At 53.8% G+C, this 10,941-nt stretch overlaps 3 protein-coding genes across 3 annotated transcripts; 1 reads left to right on the top strand and 2 right to left on the bottom strand.

Moving 5' to 3' along the window:
• Positions 1-227: 227 nt before the first annotated feature.
• N656DRAFT_597833 (uncharacterized protein) lies at positions 228-1,105 on the bottom strand. The gene is made up of 2 exons (XM_064810238.1): positions 321-1,105; positions 228-242 (listed from the first exon to the last, which is right to left on the bottom strand). The coding sequence occupies exon 1, from the start codon at positions 938-940 to the stop codon at positions 455-457; it is 486 nt and encodes a 161-aa protein (XP_064671335.1). The 5' UTR covers positions 941-1,105; the 3' UTR covers positions 228-242; positions 321-454.
• A 220-nt stretch (positions 1,106-1,325) lies between these two features.
• On the top strand, positions 1,326-4,652 carry N656DRAFT_707222 (PLC-like phosphodiesterase; the record flags this gene model as incomplete). Its single annotated transcript, XM_064811410.1, has 1 exon — positions 1,326-4,652. One exon carries the CDS (start codon positions 1,326-1,328, stop codon positions 4,650-4,652), a length of 3,327 nt encoding a protein of 1,108 aa, XP_064671336.1.
• Positions 4,653-7,133: 2,481 nt separating this feature from the next.
• Positions 7,134-10,544, bottom strand: N656DRAFT_750795 (uncharacterized protein). Its single transcript, XM_064813007.1, has 7 exons — positions 10,074-10,544; positions 9,694-10,012; positions 9,462-9,641; positions 9,253-9,410; positions 8,210-9,195; positions 7,953-8,155; positions 7,134-7,862 (listed from the first exon to the last, which is right to left on the bottom strand). Exons 1-7 carry the CDS (start codon positions 10,233-10,235, stop codon positions 7,282-7,284), a joined length of 2,589 nt encoding a protein of 862 aa, XP_064671337.1. The 5' UTR covers positions 10,236-10,544; the 3' UTR covers positions 7,134-7,281.
• Positions 10,545-10,941: the final 397 nt, after the last annotated feature.

Below are 10,941 nucleotides of genomic sequence, written 5' to 3' on the forward strand. Positions count from 1 at the left end.
GCATCCCGCATGCCCTGTTCTGCCCTCCACCGCGGCCTTGAAATAAAGTTTGCGACCGCGCACGCAAGAACCCGCCCATTCTTGAGCTCTGCTGTTTTCCGAGCTGCAATTGTCTTACCGAGTGCTCGGCTACCCACCATCAGTCCAACTCTGTCCGCCAAAAACGACACAACCGCCAGACATCGCGACAGACAGTGGCATGTCTCATTGATGCCGCGCTGCTGCACGCCAACATTTCCATGCTAGGGTGATCGACAATCAACGACTATTCTTAACTGGCGAATTGCTGAATTGGCGCCGGGCCGTCAGACAATACATACCTACCCGACTTTTGTCTTCTGATTCATATTTCCCCCCTTTCTTCTTCTACTTTGATGGTTATAGAACCGTGCGGACCACAAGCAGTCGCACATCACATTGTTCGCTGGGTTGCCCTGCCAAGCATTGGCAAACTTCACAGCTCAGGCATCAAGCTCCCAGAAAAAGCGACGCACACTGGGCTCAGCACAGAGATCAACAGAACCAAAAACCACGGCCTCGAGAAAGGTTCGAAAGTATTTAACTTTCTTTGTCTCCGGTGTAAACAGGCCCCCCAAAACGAGGATTTGACTACGGCCGCTGGCATCTTTCTTCGGCGCTGGGAGACTTGGAATTTTGGCTTTCTGTGGACCGCTAAGGCGGCAACCCTCCCAGACGACTTATACATCCCTGACGATACCCGAATAGAGCTACTTGCATACGGCTGCCACCTCACCACCCAGCCATAGGCTCTCCCGGCCCTTCGTCTCCAAGAGGGTCGACGCAGTCGTACATGTCCAGTGCCTGGGGTCTTGCCTCGTACCTGTACCCGCAGATACAACATACTGCTGCGCGACCACTGGCGACTTGGCTTTGGATGCGCCTTGCTGCTCGCTGATCCGTCTGTGGGCTGGCTGGTCATTCATCGCCTTGCATCTCCAACCCCGGTCGTCCATTCTATCTGACTTCAAGCTCGCTTTCCCCCGGCGCCCGCCTTGCCGGAATCAACAATCCCGTCTATTACTTCCCCGCACTCTTGATCATACTTTTCGAAGACTGGAACACCAGACAAACACTCGGAAAATGCGGCGAAAGACCCCACGTCCCATATAATCTCCGACCCCCCTTCCATACTCACACACGGCCGTGGCGCCCTGTTCACCCGCACGCCCCCAGCTCAGCGGAGTGGTTGCGCCAGTCTCCCCACGCATCTCTCAGGTTCCGGTCATCCCATCTTCGCACCTCCCGACGCCATGTCTACCCCTCCCGACTCCCTCACGCCGACATTACCTTCTGTCTCCTCAGCCATGGCGTCTCAACCAGCCCAATCCCGGCGTCCACGTCCTGACCATGTCAAGACAGACTTGAGCCATCAGACCCGTCTCGTCGTTGGACCTTCTTCAGCCCTCAGCAATTCGTCCGTCTCGCCTAGTTCCCGCGATGGATCTCCTCTTCAGTCGGTTGGGACGGGCCCTGGGACTAGCAGTTCCCTCCAGCAGTCGCCTGAGCCCCTAGAGCCGGTTGAGATGGATTCAACAATCACCCCTTTTCTGCTCCCGGAATCTGTCAGCGCGAAGCAGTCCGAACAACATGGCTCTACCCTATCCCGGAGGACAAGCACCTCTTCGCTTGCCCAAGCGAACTTGAAAAGCCCTGGCACCATGGCCATGGGTGAAGCCGTGAAGATGAGCATCGTGCGTCGCGCGTCAAATTCAGTTCGCAGTAAAGCCGCTGGGTTACTGAACCGCCGGGCCTCGTCAACCAACCCGAGGAGCCGGGATGGGAGCGTTGGGCCAGGTGTGATGCGCAGAAGGGGAAGCACGAGTATCCCTAATACGCCTTTCGAGAACATTAGCCCCTTTGAGACCGACTCGGACGAGGAAGTTGCCGTTGCGAATGATGACCTCTTTGGCTACGATGGAGTCCCCCGAGAACCTAGCACTTCGGATCCGGCCGCTTCGCCCGCTCCTTACGGTCTGATTCCTTTGGCCCTTCGTCAGGGTGTAACTCTGACCAAGGTCACCAAGAAGAAGAGCACCAAGCGGATCGTGCTGTGCCTCGATCCGGACTCGGCCAAGCTCACGTGGGACAGGAGCCGGTCATCAAAGTCTATTTACATTGACGACATTAAGGAAATACGAGTGGCCGAAGATATACGGCAATATCGCCTCGACGCTGGCCTTCCCGAAGCTGACGAGCCAAGATTCTTTTCCATCATATATACTCCTCCGGACAAGTCTGGGACCAAGGTGTTGCACCTTGTTGCAGACGATGATGGGTCTTTCCAGCAGTGGATCCAGGCTCTTGAGACCATCTCCAAGCACCGGCAAGACTTTGCCGCGAGCTTGATGTCGTTTAATGATAAGGCTGTCCGCGCCTACTGGGCGAGAGAGATGGATAAGCAATTCGGCAACAGGCCCCGCTCGGCGGAAGAGGAGCAAATTGATTTCTTTGGCGTCGAGCGCGTCTGCCGCAGTTTGCATATTCACGTCTCGCCCGACCAGTTACGTGCGAAGTTTGAGGCGGTCAAAGGCAGGCGGGCCAGCTCCGATGACCTTCCCTCCACTCAGACGTGCGGTTCCCGTCTCAATTTTGAAGAGTTCCTCGAGTTTGTGCGGCTCATGAAAATACGGGGAGACATCCGCAACGCCTTCCAGGCTCACACGGCGGACAGCGAGGGTGGCATGACCAGAGAGGAGTTTTTGCACTTCTTGCGTGAAGTGCAGCGCGAGAACGTTGAGGAGGACCCGGCCTATTGGGACGCCGCTTTTCTGCGGTTCGCCCGTAAGGGCAAGCCGAGAGACGCTGAGAGGGCCGCTGTGCTGGTTGACGATGGGCTGACAATGTCTGAGGCCGCGTTTGCTAGCTTCCTCACGTCCACTTCCAACGAGGCCATTCTCAAAGAACCCAAGCACTACGTTCTTGACCGGCCCCTGAATGAATACTACATATCAAGCTCGCACAACACGTACCTGCTCGGCCGTCAGGTTGCCGGTATCTCAAGCGTCGAGGGTTACATCTCTGCATTGATGCGGGGCTGTCGCTGTGTCGAGGTCGACTGCTGGGATGGTCCAGATGGGCAGCCCGTGGTGATGCACGGCCGCACGCTGACGACACGCATCTCGTTCCTCGAAGTCATCAAAACTATCAACAAGTATGCCTTTGTCAGGTCTCGCTTCCCGCTGTTCATCTCGCTCGAGGTTCGCTGCGGCCTCGCGACACAGGCAATCATGGCCAGAATCATGATTGAGATTTTTGGAGAAAAGCTCGTCCGGACGCCGCTCGACCCGTCGTCTGACCGCCTGCCATCCCCATCGGAACTGATGGAGCGCATCCTCATTAAGGTGAAGAAGTCGCAACAGCCTGAGGAGTCACCGAAGAACGGCGATCGAGTCGGACGGAGGCGCGGCAACAGCATGCCATCGCCGTATCTACGGGCAGTAGCTGGTGACAATACCTTCGGGCCCCCGCCGGCCAGCCCCCTCTTAAGCCCGACACCTGTCGGGCGTTCAAGTCGCCAAATCAACACAATCGCCGAGGGGGTTGTCCCGGAATCGCTCAGCAGCAGTGGTCCCAGCGAGTACGATAGCGAGAGTGAAAAGGACTCGGCTTCGGTGAAGAAGGTTACTAGCAAGATCAGTCCCATCCTGGGCGACTTGGGTGTGTACTGCTCCGGCATCAACTTTGATGGTTTCGACAGCCCCGAGGCGAAGCGGTTCAACCACATCTTCTCCTTCAAGGAGAAGACCTTCGCCGACAAGAACCAGCCAGGCGAGGGCAAGAGAGCCTTGTACCGCCACAATATGCGGTACCTGATGCGTGTCTATCCCAACGGCGGACGTATCACATCGACCAATTTTGACCCGCTCATTTACTGGAAGCGCGGGGTGCAGATGGCGGCTCTCAATTGGCAGACATTCGATTTGGGAATGCAATTGAACCAAGCCATGTTTGATGGCGGCACGGACAAATCCGGCTACGTTCTCAAACCGCTCGAGGGACGCCAAATTCAGGTGATGCCTAACCTCTCGCCCGACTTGTGCGTGGGCAAACGTCCGAGGAAGAAGATCGCGTTTGAGATTGAGGTTATCTCTGCCCAGCAACTGATGAGGCCCTGGAGCCTAGGCGAGAAGCGGACGCTGGACCCTTACGTTGAGGTCGAGGTGTTCCTGGCCGATGACGAAAGAAGCAAGGCGGATGCAGGCACAGCTGCGTCGCAAGAAGTGCCGCTCAAATACCGCACCAAAATTGTGCGCGACAATGGCTTCAACCCGGAGTTTAACCAGTCGTTTCTGTTCGACATCACCACCAAGTATCCGGACCTGATCTTCGTCCGGTGGAGTGTCAGACTGGCCGACAAGGGCTACAGTGATAGGAACCCCCCATTGGCCACCTTCACAGCCAAGCTCAGCAGTCTCAAACAAGGCTACCGCACCATCCCATTGCTCGACCATAACGGTGACCGTTTTCTGTTCTCGACCCTCTTCTGCAAAATCCGGAAAGGCCAGATGACGGACATTATGGTCTCGTACCAAGAAGACGGCACGAAAAATGGCAACAAGCTCAAGAACATCAGCAAGACTGTCTTCAACCCCCCAACGAGCCCCAAATCCAGCATGGACAGCTTCCGCTGATTGAACTGCCTCGGCGCACCAACATTTCGCATCCTCTCTAGGTCACTACTTCAGCCTTTCAGGGCAGAGTCTTCCAGTCATGGGCACCTGATGTTTCAGGTGGCTCTCGAAGGGCAACTAGAGGGCTGAAATGGTGTCCCAGAGTATACTTCCCATTTTGATGCTCCAAGAACACAATCTCACCACTATGCACTCGGCAGTGCAAGGTCACGAATCATTCGGCTGTAGCCAACCCGAAACTATGTTACTGTACTTTTCTTTCTTTTTCGCTATGTTTATCTGCTGCTGGAGGAGTTTTGGCTGCGGGATGGGGGACATGGGCTTTGAGAAATGCATGTGCCGTCAACGGGTCCTGGAGACCGGAACGGGCCCACGGACTTATTATCATGATACCCGCATTGCGAGCTTGGATTTTGTGAAATGGCGCGAGAGGGTATAGACAAGAGAAGGAAGTAAAAAATCGGTGTTGTTTCAGGTCATCATCGTTTCCCCTTTTGTTTTGTCCCATCATCATGTTTCTTTGCTTCATTCGTCATCAGATGGCGCTTCTAATTGAAAAATTAGCACTTGGAAATTGGAGGAAGCATAGGCATCCTGTACGAGTATCTGGTTCGGGCACAGTGTATCTCCCCTGATGGCATCATTCAAGTTAGGCATCTAGGAATTGGTTCGGAGTTTGATCAGGACGGGCAGGCTTGTCAAGGATCTAGGGTTTTCTGCTTTGCTTCGGTGCTTCTCTGTGGCCCGCTCTCTTCTCTCTTGGTTGGTAAGGTTGGACAATGCGGCGTCCAATCACTTTTCCGGGATTTCACAGTGGCGGCGACAAAGGCAACTGAGCTCACCTTCCGTAGCCAACAACGCATTATGAGGATTGCATTTGCTAGGGAGGGTCGAGGCAAGGAGTTGCGTCTAGTTTCTGGAGTCGTCAAGGCATTCATCGCATCATCATAACGACATGAGGGCGACCGGGCTTGTATGGCTTAGTTCATCTTACAGCTCTGGCAGGATATATGTGGTTGTCGACCACGTTGAGGGAAGGTTAGGTTGCCTGCATGCATAGCATCTGTTTGAGGCCCGGTGGCATAGTCGTGCAATATATAGCAATACTGGTGGCTCACGCTGCAGTTCGAGCAGAGCCCATATCTCCCCTACTTGACCGAGGTGTCGGCGCCCTGCGTGAGTAGGTTGTATGCATATCACACAATGGTGTTCCAGCACCCCAACCTCTCTTGACGACCTTTGAGTCAAGACATGCTGATGTCTCTTCTCATATCCTGGGAGTTTTGTTGGAACGAACCAACGACCTGCCTCGCCATATTTAAATTTATTTCCCAATCGCGTGGGGATGGAACAACCCAGACAAGGGCAGCTTCGAATCAGGTACTTCCATTATATATACAACACAATAGAAATTACTGGACACTCGCGAAGCCAATAACGGGTATCGAGATCCCATTCTCTTTGGTATAACCAATACAAAGTGATACCCATTGGTCAATTGCTGGGAGGGTACTTGGGAGGAGCTACTGATACGAGTAGCGTTTGTTGTTCCATAAAGGGGAGTATGTGGTGACAAGCGTCGACGAACCAATCAAGCGAAGAACAAGATAGAGTAAATCTAAGGCCGGAGAAAACAGCCCGGGACGGGCCATTGGCAGGGAAGAGGTGAAAGGTGAAGGCAGAATGAGGTCAGATGACCCAGTCAACGGTCAACTAGGCTTTACAGTTGTAGTTCCAGTGAGTGAATTATGAGTAACTATGACGGCATAGCACGAGCCTGTCAACGGGTACAGTACAATGATTACTTGAAGTCCAGGTGCTGTCAAGACATCTATCATCTCTAGGTACCAGGACAGGCGTCATCCGGCCGGGGCTAAGGATGGTATGGTAAGATGGAGTACATACATACAATACGTAGTGGATATTTACAACAGAGAAAACGGGGTGACAAAGGGATACGGCGGTAACTTACATTAAGGACAACGCTGTGTCTCATCAACAATAGGTTCCTGTAGACGATTCCGGGAATACCATATGTAGTCATAGGACATTACGGGAAAGAGTGAAGAGAAAACATCAACTGCGCTCTCCACTTGGAGCTCCTTGGAACTCAACTATCCACTAAAGGTAGCGACGGCAGGAATACTTGATCGAAGTATCCATTACTTTGAGCAAGCGGGCGCTCGCTTGAGGTATACTCTACTACTGTGAGAGCATAGCGGGAACTTTGAATGAAGCACACTCCAAGGCGCAGGAACCTACCCCTGAACGAGAGGCCCAACGGCTTTGATATCAAGCTGGCGACGCCGTGGCCGACGATATTACTCCGGTAGGAACAAAAAAACACGATAATGCGCTCGTGTTAAGGGAGCAGCCAACTCGCCTGAAGCCGCAATTAACCCAGCAACGCAGAACGTAGACATGGCCAAGATGAAGAACATCTCAAGGATCGAAGCTCAACCTAATGATAAACCACGTTATCCTAGCATTGCAAAGAAGCAGGTATAAGGGTTTCCGACACTTGATTTCTTTCAAGTGATGATAGTAAACAACACGACGTAACCACAATCCGAACCCCCTGTTCCATCCATACACCCCCAACCCCCCAACAACAACTTCACCCTCACTTTTACCCTCTCCCTTCCTCCCCAAGGGGCCTTACATTCGCCTTGATCTCCCTCACAACCTCCCTCGTCCGGACATTATCCTCAAAACTAAGATTGATCAAGTCAACGACCTCGTCCGCAGTGAAATACAGGCTCAGCTCGCCCTCAACCCACAGGTACCTGACATCGCGGAGGTTACTCTGGAGGACCTCGCTGAGGTATTTTAAGCGCAACCAATTCGGCGCGAACTGCGCCGTGGTTGGCACCTCCCCACCCGCTTCCCCGCCTTTCTCCTTTGCTCCTGATTCTGTTGTTGTCCCCTGGGACGACTGCTGCCACCGGCTGGGCAGGAACAGCTCGTCGAGGGTCTCGACCGAAGCGATCAACTTGGCGATGCGGTAGGCCTCGTCCTGGCTGATGGCGGGCAGGTCCATGACGTCGGCAATTATTTTGGTCGCGACGCCGTCGACCAGCGAGCCCGCGGCCTGCTGCCACACTGAGCGCGCCAGAATGTCCTCCCACGCGACTGCCAACGAGCGGACCCGGCTGATAGACGCTGAGACGCACGACTCGCTGTCGTCTTGTTGCATCAGGTTTTGTTCGCCTGGCGGTGAGGGATAATGGACGGGCAGTAGTTAGTGAAATAGTCAAGGAAGGGTGTCGGAGAGTGGGGGCGGCCAGGCATTGCTCTTACCGCCGAGAAGATCCCTAAGCACAGTCTTTTGTATGGCTAGTTCGTTGGTGTAGGTGCGGTTGGCGAAAGTCTGCAGGGACTTGATGTCGTTTTCTAGTCGCAGCATGTTTTGCGCCCGAGTGCTGATGTCGTCGCGATGCTTCCACTCTGCGGCAAACTCCGCTAGTCGTTCCGACAGGTAGGTGGCGTCGTTGTAAAGATACCTGTCCCCGGTCAGAATAACTGCGCTGGTGAAATCTCGTGAGTTAACCACCTACATGTTCCCGCCGATACTTGGAGCATAGTAATGCGGTGAGATGGCCCTGAAAATGGCCAGAACAAGCGTTGGGAGACTGAAAAGCCCTGCAGCTGCAGCAGCGACGGGGCTATTGGCGTACGTGTCTTGAGTCAGGGCGTTGCCATCCTTCACAATCGAATATATCAAGTCCAGGACGGGCTGCGGCATTGAAGTAATGCTGTAGTTCTCCTTCAATATGAATTCTCTGGTCTGCGGCTCTGATTTCGGAGCTGGCCGTTGGGAATTTCCAGGGACTTCGACTTGGGCTTCGTTGGCCTCGTCTCCCCAGCCCCAAGCTGCTGTTGGATCTTCGTCCTCGTCATCCTTGGCATCTCTAAGCTCCTCCTTTGGCTCTTCTGCGGCAGCTTCATCATCCCCCCACCCCCATGCGTCGGTACCGTCATCATCTCCTTCTGGAGGTTTATCTGTCGCATCATCCCCCGCCGCTTCAGGTGCTCCTTCTGCGTCATCCCAAGCGTCCCATCCGTGGTCATCGGAGGAAGAGATAGCACCATTGGCGGCTAGCTGTTCGCTTTCCAATCTCGAAACCACTTGTTTCTCTACCTTTTCTACTCGTCGAGATGCGCCGAGACCTTGTGATAGCCTTGTTCGAACGGAATCTAGTGCTGCTTCTCTGCATTTCGAAAGCCAAACTCTTGGGGCGCTCTCCGTCCACTCCTGCAGGTCGCCGAGATTTGAGAATCCAAGAACATTCAATGTGTTGCAGAAGTTCCTGGCCGCCGCAATGATGTCCTGGAACTGTTCCATGTCCTGAAGCGATGACGGCACAGCGGAGTCCAGCCAGACAGTCGTGATTTTGTGTATTGTTCCGGGTAAGAGGCTAGATGAAATAGTTTCGACAAGGTCTGGCGGTAATCTCCGAATCAGGAAACCAAAGACCTGCTCGAGATCGGCAAACAATGATTTGACCGACTTGTCTGACGAGCCTCGTACTTCCAGGGTGTTCTTGGATCATCTAGAGTTACTAGAGCAGTCTATTTCAGTTTGGGGGAGCAAGCTTACGTCTTGTATATGAATACTAGGCAATGTATCCTTGGTAATATCCATCCTCGGAAGAAGGGTGGCCTCATTGATGCCCTGCCAGAGTTGGCTCATCCGCTGATCGACTTCTTTGTACGCCTTCAAGCCAATCACGGCATCTTCGAGGGTCATCGGCTCGTCTACATCGATCAGGGACTGGATTTAACCAAGTTGGTTCCACCAGCACTTACCTTCCCGACTAGTTCTGATCGAGACTTTCTTGTTTTCGATGTCAACGTCTATAAGCGCGTTCCAAACATGGTCAAGGACCTCATGCACACCCGACTTGAGCTCAAAAGCCCGTATGTCGAGGAGTTTGAGAGCCCTGCAGGACTTGTTCACCGGTATGGCATCCAACTCATTCCAGGATCCTGTCGGGAATTAGCGGCGCCAAACCAGGGGCTGCCCTAATGACTTGCTCACTTTCAAGCAGGCGCAGAGCATCCAGAATGCGCCGCTCGTCGCGGGCTTGCTCGACTTCCTCCAGCGTGCGGTTTACAGTTCTGATGCCCCTCAGGGCCTCCTGGACCTGAGAGTTGTAGTTAAGTTCACGGATTAACAAGTCTGCTTTTGCCTCAGCATCGCGTATTGCCTGTCCAGACACGGCAGGGGTTTCAGACGCCTTCAAGATCTCGTTGGCGAGCGCCCTGGATTGAAGGATGTCGTCCTGCACGGATTGCGCATTCGCTTGCCATGTTCTCACATCGTCGGCCGTCTCCTCGTTGATGGCGTGTATCTGGGCCTGTATAAAAGGCCGCTTAATACTGGTGCAATGTGCGCAGTTGGCGTGAGACTGCCCGTACCTGGAGTTTCGCTTTGGCGTCCGCGAGAGCTTTGATGGCCGGCGGCAGAGAGCTGGCGTCAACCGGAAGCGATGAGACGTCCTCCTCAGGGAAGGAGTCGCTGATAGAAAAGTCAACAAGTGCTCGGGCGACCTCGGCCATCGGCAAGTCGGGGCTGGCCATGAGCTGCGCGGACGTATGCTCGCAGGCGAAGTGCGAAGTGCGGAAGTCGCCGGAGGTGGAAAGGAAGAGCAGCTCGATCCTTCATTCCCTTATCAGGAGGGACCGAAAAAGCTGCCCTATTCCACGGCGTAACTGGGCGCGTCACTTGCCAATCTGGTAGGCGTCGAAGGTAACTTTTGTAATCGTAAAGTTTGGGGGTTCGGCAGATCAGGAGTTGACGTTGGCCAGCTTGTCATGAACATGCCTCTAATTGGAAGCCAAAGGTAATCCTAGGTACGAAGTATCCGTAAGAGCTCTGGACCTCCCGTCGATCCTTTAACCGTGGAATAAACCAATTCCTTGGCAAAACGCGAAACTGGCCAATTGAAGTTTGTTCCGGCTGCCAAGACGCAAATCTATACAATTCGCTCGATTCCTCTAAGACGACTGTGGTCAGTCTTTAAAGCGACTGTGGTCACGGACCACTTACTGTATCCGGCCAGTCCATTACCGCATCTGGCTCAGGCCAAGCCGTGCGCCACACACCCAAATTTTGCAGGCGCATGCATCGAAGTACCTAAACTTGGTGATGCGCAAGACTCTACAGATTCTTCGCAAATTCTTCGCCATCAAACTCATTTCGCCTACACCCCTATATCTTCTACCTACAACCCTTACCCACCTACCTTACCTACCCTCCACCTATAACCCTCTACCCACCCACCTA

This window comes from Canariomyces notabilis (assembly GCF_033297395.1).
Source record: "Canariomyces notabilis strain CBS 508.74 unplaced genomic scaffold N656scaffold_7, whole genome shotgun sequence".
Classification (NCBI taxonomy): Eukaryota; Fungi; Ascomycota; class Sordariomycetes; order Sordariales; family Chaetomiaceae; genus Canariomyces; species Canariomyces notabilis.